This window comes from Elgaria multicarinata, chromosome 4 (genome assembly GCF_023053635.1).
Source record: "Elgaria multicarinata webbii isolate HBS135686 ecotype San Diego chromosome 4, rElgMul1.1.pri, whole genome shotgun sequence".
NCBI lineage: Eukaryota > Metazoa > Chordata > Lepidosauria > Squamata > Anguidae > Elgaria > Elgaria multicarinata.
The window spans coordinates 40,331,988-40,351,298 of NC_086174.1; the positions used below are offsets into that span (position 1 = coordinate 40,331,988).

Here is a 19,311-nt window from a genome sequence, read left to right on the forward strand (position 1 = left end):
TGCTATGATGCTGTGGAAAGGAACCTGGGATCATGGTGGAAAGTTCAGAAGACTCCTTTATTATACACACATTGAACCTCTCAAAAAAAAATCATCGTCCTGGATTTAAAAACTGGCTGAACAAACTGACCTGAATACATGTGCTGCCAAGAAGTAGTCAGACTAGGCCACATTCTTAGCCCATGTCTGCATTTCAGATCAGCTCACTTCTATTTGATGCTCACTTGCTCCTTCCAATATTATAACAGCATCCTATTTATGGTCCCTGTTAGGTTCTGCTCACAGATTTATTGCCAGAAAAATTAACCTTTCAATGTGTTATGTAGTCTGGAATCACTTCAAAAAAAATAATAACAGCATGAATGACCAATGAGTTATTTCATCATGGAGTTAACCATCGGTGGATTTTACACTAGATGTAATGCAGTAAAAGAGGGAACACAATATCTATAAATTCCCCTCTCTTTGGATCAGGGAATTGACAAAGATGCCATTTCAATGCCTGAGCGCTGGAATTTCCATCCATTTGTGTTTTTGAAGCACAACAAACTGAAGTGAAATAAAAATTACCACTACTGAAACTCTCACAATTTTCAGTGACACAAAGCACTATGTCATGCTAAAGCTGTTTCCTGCATACCGGCTAGGTTCACACAACACACTGACCCACCATGGGTTATCGTGTTGTCTGAATGCACCATGTTTTCCTTAGGGTGGTTTGTAAACCATGCAGTTGGTTTATTTTTCTCAATCAAGCCACCTTGAGAACTCATGGATTGTTGTTGGTTGTTCAGGGTGGTTAATAAGCAATCCTGCAGAAAACATGCTGTGTTCAGACAGTAACCCACGGTTCAACAACAACCCACACTGGGTGGGTTAAGGAGTTGTGTGAGCCCAACCACTGTCATTGTAGGTAATATGTAAATCCACTAAATGTTAACAATGCATACAAAATAGGTTGGATGCACACAGGCATGTCCCTTAATGCACCTGCACTATTCCATTCAAACTAATGGAAATTTATGCCAATATTTAAGTGCCAACTTCAACTCTAATAACATCAATAAAATATATTTCAAGAAGGAAAGGATATTAGTACAGGCAGGACAAGCTTAGCCTAGGAACATGAGAGCCTGAGTTGGCTTGCAAGCAGCAGATCCTTCTACAAGCTGCCTTCATTATACCAGAAATACATATGCTCAATTGGGAGAAGAGCTGGAGGAGTGAGAGGGCCAGTTAGCCTCCCCAAGGACTGTTCTGTAAGCCGCCCTTGAAAATCTTTACTATCTATGGAGACCACAGGGTGGCCACGCTGTCCCTGTTGTCTGCACTGCCAACTGAGGCCACTAGAAATACTTCCCCATTTCATTCTGTGGGTATCTGTGGGAGTATTGTTTTGACGTCATGAACACTTTGTTGCTAAGTACAGCAGAAACCTACAACAAAACCTGATCTACCTGTGTGTGCAAGCATACATACATACATACATATATTTGAAGAATAGAAAGCAATTCCACCTTAATTAAATATGGAACAGGTAAATGAAGAGAACAGTGAAAATGACTAATAAGTGGATTCCTGCATAAGAGTGACCTATTTGTAAGTCTCTTTTGCAGGCCTTGAAATAAAAATAAAATGCTGACTGAATTAACATTATACACTTAAAGATACACATTTACTTTTGTTTTACAGGCTGTGATTTTGGGTGGAATAAGAGAGAGGGACCTTAAATCTTTCTCCAGCAGCCTTTTTTCCCCCCTGTTTGAAATCTCCCCTGGCTGTTTTTACCCTTGTGGGGATCTGCATTTGTAAATACACATCTGGAACTTTATGAGGAAACATAGAATCATAGAATAGCAGAGTTGGAAGGGGCCTACAAGGCCATCGAGTCCAACCCCCTGCTCAATGCAGGAATCCACCCTAAAGCATCCCTGACAGATGGTTGTCCAGCTGCCTCTTGAAGGCCTCTAGTGTGGGAGAGCCCACAACCTCCCTAGGTAGCTGATTCCACCGTCGCACTGCTCTAACAGTCAGGAAGTTTTTCCTGATGTCCAGCCGGAATCTGGCTTCCTTTAACTTGAGCCTGTTATTCCGTGTCCTGCACTCTGGGAGGATCGAGAAGAGATCCTGGCCCTCCTCTGTGTGACAACCTTTTAAGTATTTGAAGAGTGCTATCATGTCTCCCCTCAATCTTCTCTTCTCCAGGCTAAACATGCCCAGTTCTTTCAGTCTCTCTTCATAGGGCTTTGTTTCTAGACCTCTGATCATCCTGGTTGCCCTCTTCTGAACACGCTCCAGCTTGTCTGCATCCTTCTTGAATTCTGGAGCCCAGAACTGGACGCAATACTCTAGATGAGGCCTAACCAGGGCCGAATAGAGAGGAACCAGTACCTCACGTGATTTGGAAGCTATACTTCTATTAATGCAGCCCAAAATAGCATTTGCCTTTCTTGCAGCCATATCGCACTGTTGGCTCATATTCAGCTTGTGATCTACAACAATTCCAAGATCTTTCTCGTTTGTAGTATTGCTGAGCCAAGTGTCCCCCATCTTGTAACTGTGCATTTGGTTTCTATTCCCTAAATGTAGAACTTGGCATTTATCCCTATTAAATTTCATTCTGTTGTTTTCAGCCCAGCACTCCAGCCTATCAAGATCACTTTGAAGTTTGTTTCACTGGAGGGTGTTAGTTTCACCAGAAAAATGCCACCAGGGAAAGTGCTAAGCTCCTCCTTGTCCCCTAAACATCACAGTGTCCATCACTTTCCATCCATTTTTTTTAAAAAATTAAATCTGCGCCTTGCTATTTGCATGTACTGTATAGTTCGCCCCAAGGCCAACCTTGATTTATGTTTCCCTACACCAGAACAGGCCCCTGCTCTAACAGGAAGGTCTCTCCCTTCCCCCACAAGGTTTTCTACCATCGACTGCCCTGTGGGATAGATCCTTATGAGTTATTTTAAATATTGCTTTATAGTGGTTTTTATTAGTGTATTGCTATCTGACCTGTAAACTGTCTTAGTAGGATTTTATCCTGAAAGGTGTGATATAAGGAATTATAATAAAACAAATAAATAAAGTACATTCCTTTCTCTAAGTTATTTTGAGATGACAAGAAGAGGAAAACATATATAAAGTACCATTACCGTCTCTTAGACGTTCCACTATAAAAGTGAAGCCTGTAGTTCTTGGGTGCAAGACATATTCATATTTCTGAAGTCCATTCTTCTCAGCGTAATTATTACTGCGGGCTTTGGTGTTGTCTACAAAAAAGTATAAAAGGCATGAAAAACATTGATTAAAATCAGTGTAGTGACTAAGCTTTAGAAGATTTTAGCATCACAGAGTACATCAGTGCAGCAAGGGATGAAGGAGATTATAAGAGTGTGCTTTTCTTTAGATTAATAATGCCACGAAATAATACTTGTTTTGCTTCCTTACATAAACATGTAAAATCTTTATTCTCCATGTCCAGTTGTTATCATGCGGGGGCAAACTGGCAGGGTTCAACCCCAGAGTTTGGGCCAAAGGTAGTCCCAAGGACTTCGTGAGTGGGGCCAGCAACAGAACCAAACCCAAAGTCTTTTGCCAAATGACGGCAAGTATTCTAGCTACAAGAAATTATCTGAGAGCAAACAGGCAGACATCCTGACCAGACAGAGATCCAGGAGGAAGGCATGGATAAAGAGACAAAAAATAAGAACAACTATGCAACCTTGGTCAGCAGCTTCCATTAGCAAAACGGCACAGGCATCTTGACACAAAGCCCACCTAGACTCCCCAGAAGGCTTCCTTAGTAGACCCAGCAGCCAACAATGCTGCAACTGCTCACCAAACAACAGGTGGGGCTATCTGCAGTTCCATTAAAAAGTAAAGGTTGGCAGCACAAAAACCATTATATCAATTTTTTGAAATTTGGCAGATTTAAGCCCCTCCTGAGGTGCTATTATGCCTCGTTTAAAGCCATTTCCCCCACCCCTTATGATAGTCAATGAGAGGCATGAAGCCTTGAATTTCCGAATCTCAACTCGGGTACGGTACTGTGTCAAAGTGGATGATGTGCAAATGAGTCCAAGCAGCTTTATGAATCACCAAATTGGGGTCAGAGTCAAATCTCATGGTCAGTGCAGACCTCTGTTAAAAGCAACTAGGCCCTGCTCAGATAACCTGAAAAGCTAACAAGGCAAAGAAAATGTACAAAATAATTAAAAACTAGGAGAAGGAGAGTAATGAATTTACTGTAAACATTCCAGACTGAATTTACACTTCATAAAAAATATGGTGAAAAGTTGGATAAAGTGACATAAAATCACATCATTTCTGGAGAAGGTGCCCGACCAGAATATGATAATCCTTGTCATAAGAATGTATACTGTCCCTTCTATCTTATCTGCCTTACAGAAACAAATTTCAATTTTTTAAATTTAATTCCCAACATAAGTCCAGCTGTCGTACGCAAGAAGAAACATTTGAATTTGGTTAATTATTCATTCTATTCATGATGGAGCATGTAGAAGTAAAAGAGCCACTTGTTAACTTCCGTTGCACAGCATTACTTTGCCTGGCAACATGATCTAAGAATAATTGAACTTTGTGGCTCTCACACATAAGATGGGGTGGGGGGTGGGGAACGCCTTCAACTTCTTCCATACTCGACACAAGCTCCATGACCGTAATTGTAAAAAAAAAAAAAAAAGCACCTGCTTTTACTGCAGCTGTGTTCCCAATTTTCCATTGCACCAGTGGGACCAGACTGCTGCAGTCTCTGACTTCAGATCCAGGAATGAGAATTATCCAATGGTCCTCCAAAATGCTGTCTGAGGGCCACAGGATTGAGCTCTTAGTTGTTTGCTCCTATTTAATATCTTGGATGTAATGTTGGTAGTGTTCAGATGGTGTGAATGTGACTCAAGCTCTTTACTACTTAACACACTGCATAAAATCCATTCTGAAGTACACTTTTCAGTAGGGGTGTGCACGGACCCCCGGCTCCGCTTCACTTGCAGATCCGCCATTTTCCGGAGCGGGTCGCTCCGCTCCGCCCCCGCTCCGCCCACTTCCGCTCCGCTCCGCTCGGAGCTCCGGATCCGGATCCGGAGCTCTGTTTTTCCCCCCCATAGGGTTGCATTGAAAGCTAAAAAAGTAAACAACTTTTTTTCCGTTGAAGTTAGAAACCTCACGTTTGGCACCATGACACCTCATGGGCGTATACATACACACGCCAAGTTTCAAGGCAATCCCATCATCCCCTGATTTTTGGCGAATTTTTGAAAATCGGGCACCCCATTCACACCCCTTGGGATAGCTCCGTCAATTTGCATGTTAGAAACCTCAAACTCGGCACCAGGGCAGCTTATCCATGTGTCCACATGGATGCCCAGACTCAAGGCAGTCCCATCATCCCCTGATTTTTGGCGCGGCTCTACCCTCTAACGCACCACCCATAACCCTAATTCACACCCCTTTAGATAGCTCCGTCAATTTGCACGTTAGAAACCTCAAACTCAGCACCATGATAGCTTATCCACGTGTCCACATGGACGCCAAGTTTCAAGGCAATCCCATCATCCCCTGATTTTTGGGGAATTTTTGAAAATCGGGCACCCCATTCACACCCCTTGGGATAGCTCCGTCAATTTGCATGTTAGAAACCTCAAACTCGGCACCAGGACAGCTTATCCATGTGTCCACAGGGACGCCCACACTCAAGGCAATCCCATCATCCCCTGATTTTTGGCATGGCTTAACTCACCCCAAATTGTCCCATTCTACAACTACGTCAATTTGCATGTTAGAAACCTCAAAGTTGGCACCAGGATAGCTTATCCACTTGTCCACATGGACGCCAAGTTTCAAGGTAATCCCATCATCCCCTGATTTTTGGCGAATTTTTGAAAATCGGGCACCCCATTCACACCCCTTGGGATAGCTCCGTCAATTTGCATATTAGAAACCTCAAACTCACCACCATGATAGCTTATCCATGTGTCCACAGGGACGCCCACACTCAAGGCAATCCCATCATCCCCTGATTTTTGGCGCGGCTTAAACTTTTTAACTCACCCCAAATCAAGTCCCATTCTACAACTACGTCAATTTGCATGTTAGAAACCTATCCTTTGGTCCCATGACAGCTTACCCATGTGTCCCCATGGACAGCAAGTTTCAAGGCAATCCCATCATCCCCTGATGTTAGGGGAAGTTTTGAAATTCGGACACTCCAGTATGTCAGGGATTTAAAGTTGCAATTGCAGACAGCTCAATGGGGCCAGTTCTAAGGCAATCCCAACATGCCACGAGATAACCCTAAATCTTCTTGCACATTTGAAAAAGGGATTATTGAACTTGATAAAGTCTAAGTGAGCGCAGGAAGGACTTCTCCCCTGAGTCAAAGCAAGACACATCCACCATCCCTGCAAGGCGGGAAGGGGAGAAGGGAGGGAAAGCAGGCAGGCAGGCAGGCAGGCAGCATGCATTGTAGTGCCGCAAGGATGGCTTGAGCACTAACGCATAGCAAACCAACCCGTAAGCGGGCGCAAGGAGCAAGTGAGGCAAAGATGGCTGGTTCTTTCTTTCTAAGCCAGCAGTTACGCCTTGAGGGGCACAGAGGAGGACGACTGGGAGCAAGCGTGCCGGAGGGTGCTGGGCACGAACCGCAAAGCCCATCTCCCAGGCACCAGGCAGGCAGAGCAGGCGAGGAGTCAGTCCTGGCAGATGCCCCACCACAGCAGCAAACCGGGGGAGGCGGGCAGACAGGCAGGCAGGCATGGGTTGGCGGGCCCAGAAAAGCTGGTACCTTGCACAAGTAAGCCATAGATCTGCGGGGGAGTCAGTCCCAGCAGATCCAGCTACCTCACAAGGACGGCTCCCAGGCAGGCGGGCAGGCGCCTCCACTGTAGTGGCTGTGCTCAACTCGGCGGGCGCACTACAAGACGAGTTGAAGTGAGAGCTCACTTCTCAGGAAACGTAGTGGCTGTGCTACGGGCGATCGGTCGACTGCTGGAGCTTAGCTTTTTCTCTGAGGGGAAGTCCATGAGTTGAAGTGACAGCTTGCTTCTCAAAGAGAGGGTTACAGCGGAAGAGGGGTGGGACGAGACCGGGGAGAGAAGCTGGACCAGCTACTGCTACTAATCCCCACATCCTGGAGGACCACAGCATCCCACACAAAGTGGCTGGTAAAGTCAATGGCTGTCATGAGTCGAAGTGAAAGCTCACTTCTCAGGAAACTTAAACTGTCCGTACGCACTAAGTGGCTGTGCTATGGGAGATCGGTGGACTACTGGAGTACCTCCCTCAATTGGGGAAGTCAATGGCTGTCATGAGTCGAAGTGAGAGCTCACTTCTCAGGAAACTTAAACTGTCCCTATGCACTAAGTGGCTGTGCTATGGGAGTTCGGTGGACTGTTGGAGTACCAGCCGCAATTGGGGAAGTCCATGAGTTGAAGTGACAGCTTGCTTCTCCAAAAATCACCAGACTGGATCACGAATAGTGCATCTGATCCCTGAGCTTTCCAAAGGGCGACCCGTGGACTGCTGGAGTGTAACCTCCCTCACCCTCAATTGGGGAACTGAATGAGTTTAAGTGAAAGGTTGCTTCTCAAAATCAGCACACTGATGGAGTCACCCAGATCCTGGAGGACCACAGCCTCTATGTAGTGGCTGTGCTGAAGTCAATGACTTCCATGAGTTCAAGTGAAAGGTTGCTTCTCAAAGGCGAGGACTCGCCTGTTTCATTTTCGCAGCGAGACAGGCAGCTGCAGTAACACTCACAACCATACACACAAGGACAGCTTTTGCACAGAGGCTCATGAGTTCAAGTGACAGCTTGCTTCTCAAAAAACCATACTTCTGGATCAGGGAGTACGTCTTCCACTCCCAGCCAAGGGCACTCCAAAGGGCGACCCGTGGACTGCTGGAGAGAGGCAGCCTGGCTAGTGGTGGTGGTGCCAGGCATTGCCTTGCCCCCTGCTTGCACCTCACCTAAACACGTGCAGTCAATCATGGAGTCTTTTGGAACTGGGTGGAAAACTATCCGGATGAGTTGACTAAGCTGTACCGGACGCCACAGAAATGAAATGAACTCAAGTGCGGTGCTTTGCCCTCACAGTCAGTCACACACACGCACGGTGACAAACTCTGCCTAGTGCGTACAGAGACGAATCGAATGATTCAGAGTTGATGTTGTGAACTGTAACACAGCCACATAATAATAATAATAATAATAATAATAAGAATAAGAATAAGAATAAGAATAAGAAAAATATAATAAAAATAATAATAAAAAGAAAAAACCAGCCTGCCTGAACTGTAGTGTGCCTGCCAACCAAAGGAGGGGTGGAATTAAAGGGAGCCTGCCTGTCACTCCCACGAGGGCTTGAGGGTGGGATATCCCAGCAGGGGTAGATTGCCCTTCAGAAAGACCAGCTGCTCCACCAAGTCCGGCTCCAAGCGAGAGCGGTGAGGGGTCACTATGTCGCCCGCCATAGAGAACACCCTCTCGCTTGGAACACTGGTGGGTGGGCAGCTGAGTCGATCCATGGCCACCCGCGACAGGTCCGGCCAAATCTGAAAACGGGATGACCAGTAGGCCAGGGGGTCCATGGAGGAGTCCTCAATGGGCTCTGACAGGTAACGCTGCACGGTGGTTGCAGCGTCATCCTGGCTGGTGGCTGGGGAGGGTCTCTGCCCAAACACGGTGTGCAGAGCCTCTTCCCAATACCCCTCGCCTGTGCTGCTGCTGGGAGGGATGCACGTGAGGCTGCTGCTGGTGCTGCTGGTGCTGCTGCGGGGAGGGGTGGCCTGCTCCTCTGCCTCACTCTGCCCCACCCTCTTGGCCCATGCTGCCCGCACTTCGCCCACCAGCGTTTCCACCCAGTGCTGCCTGCTATTTGGCCCACAAAGCCCATCCTTCACACGAGGGTCGCACATGGCTGCCAACATGTGGACCCTGTCGGTTTGGATGGGCTCCAGCCTCCGCGTCACGCCGTCCCTCAGCCTAGTCACCGCTTCGCGGACCTCAGGCTCGAAGCGCCTGCCGGTGACGGGATCCCTGTACTCCAGAAAGTCGCCCATCTGTTTCTGGAGATGCCTGCATACAGGGATCACCTGGCTGAGGAGGGCAGAGCTTTTGCTCAGGGTCTCGGTGGCGTTCAGGAACGGCTTGAGGACTGCCACCAGCTGGGACATGGCATCCCACTGCTGCTTGCCCATGTGGTGGACGCCCATGTCCCTGACCCTGAACAAGTCGTGGATGGCACGCTGTTGCTCCACCATCCGCTCCAGCATCAGGTAGGTGGAGTTCCAGCGTGTCACCACATCCTGCACTAGCCTGTGCTGCGGGAGATTCAACTCCTCCTGCTTCTCCCGCAGCAAGCGACTGCCCTTGACGCTGTGGTGGAAATGGCCTGCCACCTTTCTGCAGCTCTCCAGGAGGTTACGGATCCCGGACAGGGGACCGAGGTTGGGCTTGCTGCTGCCCATCCCAAGGCCATCCCTCACCACCAGGTTCAAGACGTGCGCGATGCAGCGGACGCCCTCGAATCCACCATCGCGCACCGCCTTCACCATGTTGGCTCCCCCGTCCGTGACCATGTAACCGCGGGTGACCTTCTGCCTAGGGGTGTGCACGGACCCCCCGCTCCGCTTCACTTGCAGATCCGCCATTTTTCGGAGCGGGTCGCTCCGCCCCGCCCCCGCTCCGCCCACTTCCGCTCCGCTCCGCCCGGAGCTCCGGATCGGATCCGGAGCTCCGTTTTTGCCCCCCCATAGGGTTGCATTGAAAGCTAAAAAAGTAAACAACTTTTTTTCCGTTGAAGTTAGAAACCTCACGTTTGGCACCATGACACCTCATGGGCGTATACACACACACGCCAAGTTTCAAGGCAATCCCATCATCCCCTGATTTTTGGCGAATTTTTGAAAATCGGGCACCCCATTCACACCCCTTGGGATAGCTCCGTCAATTTGCATGTTACAAACCTCAAACTCGGCACCAGGGCAGCTTATCCATGTGTCCACATGCACGCCAAGTTGCAAGCAAATCCCATCATCCCCTGATTTTTGGCGCGGCTCTACCCTCTAACGCACCTCCCATAACCCTAATTCACACCCCTTTAGATAGCTCCGTCAATTTGCACGTTAGAAACCTCAAACTCAGCACCATGATAGCTTATCCACGTGTCCACATGCACGCCAAGTTTCAAGGCAATCCCATCATCCCCTGATTTTTGGGGAATTTATGAAAATCGGGCACCCCATTCACACCCCTTGGGATAGCTCCGTCAATTTGCATGTTAGAAACCTCAAACTCGGCACCAGGAGAGCTTATCCATGTGTCCACATGCACGCCAAGTTGCAAGCAAATCCCATCATCCCCTGATTTTTGGCATGGCTTAACTCACCCCAAATTGTCCCATTCTACAACTACGTCAATTTGCACGTTAGAAACCTCAAACTCAGCACCATGATAGCTTATCCACGTGTCCACATGCACGCCAAGTTTCAAGGCAATCCCATCATCCCCTGATTTTTGGGGAATTTATGAAAATCGGGCACCCCATTCACACCCCTTGGGATAGCTCCGTCAATTTGCATGTTAGAAACCTCAAACTCGGCACCAGGAGAGCTTATCCATGTGTCCACATGCACGCCAAGTTGCAAGCAAATCCCATCATCCCCTGATTTTTGGCGCGGCTTAAACTTTTTAACTCACCCCAAATCAAGTCCCATTCTACAACTACGTCAATTTGCACGTTAGAAACCTATCCTTTGGTCCCATGACAGCTTACCCATGTGTCCCCATGGACACCAAGTTTCAAGGCAATCCCATCATCCCCTGATGTTAGGGGAACTTTTGAAATTTGAACACTCCAGTATGTCAGGGATTTAAAGTTGCAATTGCAGACAGCTCAATGGGGCCAGTTCCAAGGCAATCCCAACATGCCACGAGATAACCCTAAATCTTCTGGCACATTTGAAAAAGGGATTATTGAATTTGATAAAGTCTAAGTGAGCGCAGGAAGGACTTCTCCCCTTAGTCAAAGCAAGACACATACACCATCGCTGCAAGGCGGGAAGGGGAGAATTATTATTATTATTATTATTTATTTATATAGCACCATCAATGGAAAGCAGGCAGGCAGCATGCATTGTAGTGCCGCAAGGATGGCTTGAGCACTAACGCATAGCAAACCAACCCATAAGTGGGCGCAAAGTGAGGCAAAGATGGCTGGTTGTTTCTTTCTAAGCCAGCAGTTACGCCTTGAGGGGCACAGAGGAGGACGATTGGGAGCAAACCAGGCACCAGGCGGGCAGAGAGGCAGGCAGAGTAGGCGAGGAGTCAGTCCTGGCAGATGCCCCACCACAGCAGCACCCCGGGGGAGGCGGGCAGGCAGGCAGGCAGGCTGCGGGCATTTCTGGGGGCACAAGGAAGTGATGGCTGGTTTCTAAGCCAGCATTGCAGTTAGTCACGCATTGCAAACGCAAACCATCCCAGCGAGTCGGTCACCGAGGAGGACAGGCTAGCAGAGGGGCAGGCAGAGTGACATGTCATAGATCTAGTATTGGGGAGGAGTCAGTCCCGGCAGATGCCCCAACACAGTAGCACCCTGGGTGGGCATTGGAAAACGCCATCTTGTGGGTCAATACTTCCCCCACCCCATGTCCTGCAGGGTTGCCTGCCTAACCCTTGTGGGGATGGGAGATGGAGAGCTTAGAGTGGCAGTGCCAGCAGCAGCCTTCGGCTTTCCCCTGGAACCAGTCGCCTTGCCCGCCTCTTTCCCCAGCAAGATCGCCTGGTGCTGCCTATGAAGATGCATCTTCATGCTGCTGGTTCCATAATGCCCTGTCGATGAACCCCTGCTTAGGCTGAGTTTGCAGTGGCGACAGACAGCAAAGCGGGGATCCGCTCCCAACTCAAAGTGGTCCCACACGATGCTTGTCTTTCGTTTCTGTGGTGACACCACCAATTGCCCGCCTGAGCTCTCTGGTGTTGCCACAGAAACAGGGGTGTGGGATGAGACTGGGGAGAGAGCCTCGGCCTGCTGCTGCTCCTCCTCAGCCCCCACATCCTGGAGGCCCACCGCCTCCTCCTCCTCCCCCCCCTCCACTGTGCTGAGGACCTCGTCTAGGTCCATCAGCGGGCTCGTGGGCTGAAAGGAGAATGAAGGAGTTGGGGATACTCCTCCTCCTCTAATGGCACTGCTGCCACGTGCCTCTTGCAAACGGGCACTTTTCCCATTCCCACCCTCAAAAAGAGAACGCCGGGCACAAGTTGCAGAAGAGAGTGGCTCTGCCTGCTGCTTGTCCTGCTTCTGTTTTGGAGCAGTCAGCCAAGGAGTTGCCCGTTTGAGTTTCACAGGAGGAGAGGAAGCCCTGCTGGCAGACTGAGCCTTGCTGCTTTCAGCACGCCTGCTTTCTCTTTTCATGATGACTAACAAAATATTAATACTACTAATACTATGTATAAGGTACTACTAAGAATATGTATAAGAAGAATATAATATGTTTAAATGTAGGGAAATGGGACAAGAACAATAAAATATACTACTACTAATATGTATGAGAATATACTACTAAGAATATCTACAAGAATATAATAATATGTTTTAGAATATTACTAATAAATGTAGGGAAATGGGACAAGAAATGGGACAACCACTACTATAAGAAGAACAAAATATGAATACTACTACTAATATGTATGAGAATGTATACTAATAGACTACTAAGACTATGTCAAAGAATATAATAATAATATGTTTAAGAATAGGGAAATGGTGTGCGTATGCTTTCCCCAAAATGCTCAATCTGTGGCTGCCTGTTGAACTTGACAAAAGCAGCCCACTCCGTCGAAGTTACACAGAGAAGAAAAAGAGAATCCAATTTTTTTGGTATATTTGGTATATAGAAGATAGAAGGAAACACAATCAGGATTTAAGAGAGGGGAGGGGGAAAAAGAACCAACCACTACTATAAGAAGAACAAAATATGAATACTAATATAATATGTATGAGAATATATACTAATGGACTATGTGAAAGAATATAATAAAATATGTTTAAGAATATAAATGTAGGGAAATGGGACAAAAAGTGTGTGTATGCTTTCAAAAGAAAGCTTTCACAAAAGCAGAACAGTCAGGCTTTAATACAGGGAAGGGGGGGGCAACCAACCCAACCACACACTCCAAAATTCAAAAATAAAGTTTATATTAAATCAAAGTAAGGGGAAAACACAGGGCAAACTAAGCTACAAGTCAGAAAGAAGCAAACAAACACACACACGCGCCAAACTAAACCTATATTAAATTAATCTATCTCCAAAGCAGGAGCACTAGCTAAGTAAGTGTTCCCTCCACGAACGCCAACCCACAAAGAGACACAAAACAGAAAGTTCTCAGGGTGGGTCTGCCTTAGTCCCCCCTCCAACGCTGGGATTGGAGGAGGATGCTTTCTGAGGAGATGAATTCTCATCAGGATTGGGAGTTGAATGTGCCTGTCATCGCTTCCAAAAAAATAATAATAATAAAAAAAAAAAACCCAAACCCCGATTTTTAAAAAAATATTGCACGTGAACCACAGCACGCAGAAAGTTGAGAGTGGTCTCAAAATGACCCCCATCCACGACTCTCTGTGCACAAGAATTTTCAGAACGATAGCTTAAACCCCCCCCCAGTTATCCCCGATTCTTTCCCTCAATGCAATCCTATGGGCGAAAAGCCGAAACGCCGTTTGAGCCCTGCGGTTGACCCGATTTTTAAAAAAATATTGCACGTGAACCACAGCACGCAGAAAGTTGAGAGTGGTCTCAAAATGACCCCCATCCACGACTCTCTGTGCACAAGAATTTTCAGAACGATAGCTTAAACCCCCCCCCAGTTATCCCCGATTCTTTCCCTCAATGCAATCCTATGGGCGAAAAGCCGAAACGCAGTTTGAGCCCCGCGGTTGACCCGATTTTTAAAAAAATATTGCACGTGAACCACAGCACGCAGAGAGGTGAGAGTGGTCTCAAAATGACCCCCATCCACGACTCTCTGTGCACAAGAATTTCCAGAACGATAGCTTCAAAAACAACGTAGTTATGCGCGATTATTTGCCGCAATGCAATCCTATGGCGAAATGTTTTCAAGATGGCGACCGGAGCGCTCCGACTGAACTCGGAGCTCCGAAAAATGGTCGCTTCTCTTCGCCTTGCTTCTAGGGGGTCCGCGGTCCGCTCCTACTCCGCCTCTGGGTAAGGCGGAGCAGGCCAATCCGCTACTGCTTCTACGCTCCTAATCGGAGCGGAGCACATCCCTACTTCTGCCCAGCTAGCCACCCATCCACCATGCGGTTCATGGCCTCCGTAATCTCCCCTGCCGTGTGGGACTGGTCCATCACTTGCGTGTGGAGGAGGGCCCAGCAGTAGCCCTCCTTGCCAGTCCTTGTAGTGCTGGATCCTTCCTGCCCCACGGCTGCCCACCAGTGTGCCGTCAGGGACAGGTAAGCGTGCACTCCGCCCTCGCTGGACCAAATGTCCGAGGTGAAGTGCACCATCCGTGCCTCTGCCTGGCACAGACGACCCAGCACTAACTCCCTGCAGGAACGGTACAGCGAAGGCACCACCCGCCTGCTCAGGGTGGTGCGACACGGCAGCTTATAGCATGGCACCACAAGCGCCATCAGCCTCTTGAAGCCTGCATTGTTGATGAGGCTGAATGGCTGGTCGTCCAACGCCACCATCTCACCGATTGACGTGGTGATCTGGGAGGGCGTTGGAAAACGCCATCTTGTGGTTCCATACTTCCCCCACCCCATTTCCGGCAGGGTTGCCTGCCTAACCCTTGTGGGGATGGGAGATGGAGAGCTGAGACTGGAAGTGCCAGCAGCAGCAGCAGCAGCAGCCGCCGCCTTCGGCTTTCCCCTGGAACCAGTCGCCTTGCCCGCCTCTTTCCCCATCAAGACCGACTGGTGCTGCCTATGAAGATGCATCTTCATGCTGCTGGTTCCATAATGCCCTGTCGATGAACCCCTGCTTAGGCTGAGTTTGCAGTGGCGACAGACAGCAAAGCGGGGATCCGCTCCCAACTCAAAGTGGTCCCACACGATGCTTGTCTTTCGTTTCCGTGGTGACACAACCAATTGCCCGCCTGAGCTCTCTGGTGTTGCCACAGAAACAGGGGTGTGGGATGAGACTGGGGAGAGAGCCTCGGCCTGCTGCTGCTCCTCCTCAGCCCCCACATCCTGGAGGCCCACCGCCTCCTCCTCCTCCCCCCCTCCACTGTGCTGAGGACCTCGACTAGGTCCATCAGCGGGCTCATGGGCTGAAAGGAGAATGAAGGAGTTGGGGATACTCCTCCTCCTCTAATGGCACTGCTGCCATGTTCCTCTTGCAAACGGGCACTTTTCCCATTCCCACCCTCAAAAAGAGAACGCCGGGCACAAGTTGCAGAAGAGAGTGGCTCTGCCTGCTGCTTGTCCTGCTTCTGTTTTGGAGCAGTCAGCCAAGGAGTTGCCCGTTTGATTTTCACAGGAGGAGAGGCAGCCTGCTTACTGCTGCCAGCCTGAGCCTTGCTGCTTTCAGCACGCCTGCTTCCTCTTTTCATGATGACTAATAAAATATTAATACTACTAATACTATGTATAAGGTACTACTAAGAATATGTATAAGAAGAATATAATATGTTTAAATGTAGGGAAATGGGACAAGAAGAATAAAATATTATACTACTACTAATATGTATGAGAATATACTAATATATATATACTACTAAGAATATCTAAAAGAATATAATAATATGTTTAAGAATATTACTAATAAATGTAGGGAAATGGGACAAGAAGTGTGTGTATGCTTTCCCCAAAATGCTCAATCTGTGGCTGCCTGTTGAACTTCACAAAAGCAGCACACTCAGTCCAAGTTACACAGAGAAGAAAAAGAGAATAAATTTTTTTTGGTATATTTTGGTATTTTTTGGTATAGAAGATAGAAGGAAACACAATCAGGATTTAAGAGAGGGGAGGGGGGAAAAGAACCAACCACTACTATAAGAAGAACAAAATATGAATACTACTAATAATATGTATGCAAATATATACTAATATACTACTAAGACTATGTAAAAGAATATAATAATATGTTTAAGAATAGGGAAATGGGACAAGAAGTGTGTGTATGCTTTCCCCAAAATGCTCAATCTGTGGCTGCCTGTTCAACTTCACAAAAGCAGCACACTCCGTCCAAGTTACACAGAGAAGAAAAAGAGAATAATTTTTTTTTGGTATATTTTGGTATATAGAAGATAGAAGGAAACACAATCAGGATTTAAGAGAGGGGAGGGGGGAAAAGAACCAACCACTACTATAAGAAGAACAAAATATGAATACTAATAATAATATGTATGAGAATATATACTAATAGACTATGTAAAAGAATATAATAAAATATGTTTAAGAATATAAATGTAGGGAAATGGGACAAGAAGTGTGCGTATGCTTTCAAAAGAAAGCTTTCACAAAAGCAGAACAGTCAGGCTTTAATACAGGGAAGGGGGGGGGCAACCAACCCAACCAACCCAACCAACCCAAACACACACTCCAAAATTTACAAATAAAGTTTATATTAAATCAAAGTAAGGGGAAAACACAGGGCAAACTAAGCTATAAGTCAGAAAGAAGCAAACAAACACACACACACGCCAAACTAAACCTATCCTAATCTATCTCCAAAGTCCAAAGCAGGAGCACTAACTAACTAAGTGTTCCCTCCACGAACGACAACCCACAAAGAGACACAAAACAGAAAGTTCTGAGGGTGGGTCTGCCTTAGTCCCCCCTCCAACGCTGGGATTGGAGGAGGATGCTTTCTCAGGAGATCAATTCTCATCAGGATTGGGAGTTGAATGTGCCTGTCGTCGCTTCCAAAAAAATAAAAAAATAAATTAAAAAAAACCCAAACCCCGATTTTTAACAAAATATTGCACGTGAACCACAGGACGCAGAAAGTTGAGAGTAGTCTCAAAATGACCCCCATCCACGACTCTCCGTGCACAAGAATTTTCAGAACGATAGCTTAACCCCCCCCCCAGTTATCCCCGATTCTTTTCCGCAATGCAATCCTATGGGCGAAAAGTCGAAAACGCTGTTTGAGCCGCGCGGTTGACCCTATTTTCAAAAAAATATAGCACGCGACCCGGACAACGCAGAGAGGTGAGAGTGGTCTCAAAATGACCCCCATCCACGACTCTCTGAGCACAAGAATTTCCAGAACGATAGCTTCAAAAACAACGCAGTTATGCGCGATTATTTGCCGCAATGCAATCCTATGGCGAAATGTTTTCAAGATGGCGATCGGAGCGCTCCGCCTGAACTCGGAGCTCCGAAAAATGGCCGCTTCTCTTCACCTTGCTTCTAGGGTAAGGCGGAGCAGGCCAATCCGCTACTGCTTCTACGCTCCTAATCGGAGCGGATCACACCCCTACTTTTCAGCCACCACAAAGGAGCAGCAACTAATGACCAAATTTGCAATTTGTTCCTCTTAATGTCACTCCACATGGGAGGCACTGGCAAATGTCAATCCAAGAATGGCCGGCATATTTGGTGTAGAAAACTACTTTTAAAATTAAATATACATTGTAGCCAATACATCTTTTTCATTTGATTTACAGATCCAAGATTGAGGGGAGACATGATAGCATTCTTCAAATACTTAAAAGGCTGTCACATAGAGGAGGGCCAGGATCTCTTCTAGATCCTCCCAGAGTACAGGACATGGAATAATGGGCTCAAGTTACAGGAAGCCAGATTCTGTCTGGACATCAGGAAAAACTTCCTGCCTGTTAGAGAAGTACAACAATGGAACCAGTTACCTAGGGAAGTTATGGGGCTCTCCCACACTAGAGGCATTCAAGACGCATCAAGACACAAACATGTGTCAGGGATGCTTTAAGGTGGATTCCTGCACTGAGCAGGGGGTTGGACTCGTTGGCCTTTTAGGCCCCTTCCAACTCTACTATTCAATGATTCTATGAAATGCACTTGTAAAAGTGGACAGAAATCTCATACACCATGTCTTTGAAAGATTATTTTTTTCAAAAAAGGTAAAATGCATTTCCTATAATAAAATGTATACTAAGCCTTGCTATACATGACAGACAGAACATGCTTTTAAAAACCGTATATTTTTTAAAATGACATATGACATTTTCTCCCACATTAAGGTAGTAGGTGAGGGACACAACTGATTTAAGATACCTGTGAGATCAATTCCTTCAGGAAAGAAGAGAAGCTGCAGCGGTTGATGAATGTCGCAGAAGTAATCCAGCATATTTTCAAAATGATTTCTGTCTTCTTCCCATTTTCCCTGAACGAAAATGAAGGCAGCAACCTGCATGGCCCAACCTAGAACAAATTTAACGAAGCTTTTAAACATGCAACATGAACTGTTTTTCTTGATGCTGTCTGTAACTTAGGTGCCCCAATTAACTCTCCCCCCTTTTTTGTATGAAAACGACTTATTTTTTAGGAAAAGGCTTTGCCCAGAATATGGTTACACTGAAAAGAGTGTATGATCTAACACTAACAGTATGAGACACCCCTTTAAAGGGCTTGATGAAAAGCAGAAATTGTGTAATTTTTATTTATTTATTGTAATTTTAAACCAAATGTGTAGAGCAGCAGTCAGAACCTGGGTTGTGTCCGATATTAAAAGCATCAGCTAAAACATCAGATATTTAGAACCTTATAAGACTACAGAGGGGAAGTTTCCATTTAATTGGTTTTTAGCTTTTCGAACACATATTTTTGAAGCATCAGATCAATATCATAATATCATAATTGAAACTCAAGTATCTTGCCAGCTCATTTCAACTTGCAAATTCAATTGCTCACTGGTGTAAACTTTACACTGTAAAGCAATAGGCCTTGAAACGCACACCACTTCGTTTTTCCGATCATTTTCAGGCACGTCACACGTGTTGCCAGATTCAATATATAGGGCAGAGTTGCTGCACTCTTGACAGCTGCTTGGAAGAGACTTTGAGCAATACCGCTTCCCCAGCTATTACCCTAGTTGTGGGAGAGAAGGCAAAACTACAAAAGGTCTCCCTTCTAGGTAGTCACTAAAGGATCCTCAAGCTGTATTTACTACTCTTTTCATTAAGTTATGCTGGAGAGGCATAACTCTGGCTCCACATTCCATAATTTAGAGAGTGAGCCTATGTCCTGAGAGACCATATGATTTCAGGAGGGGTACTTAAAGATCCAAACTCTCATCAGGATGAGATCCCTTGTTCTCCTGCCAAGTTCTGAGTGGGGTGGGATTGTCCTTGTC

General features: G+C 46.7%; 1 protein-coding gene across 1 annotated transcript in view; it reads right to left on the minus strand.

Moving 5' to 3' along the window:
• LOC134398325 (lysocardiolipin acyltransferase 1-like) overlaps positions 1–19,311 on the minus strand; it is a 98,726-nt gene that overhangs the window by 18,987 nt on the left and 60,428 nt on the right. Inside the window, exons 4-5 of the mRNA XM_063125604.1 lie at positions 18,234–18,380; positions 3,147–3,263 (exon numbers count right to left, since the gene is read on the minus strand). Coding sequence (XP_062981674.1) covers positions 3,147–3,263; positions 18,234–18,380 — 264 coding nt within the window. The remainder of the gene's footprint in view (positions 1–3,146; positions 3,264–18,233; positions 18,381–19,311) is intronic.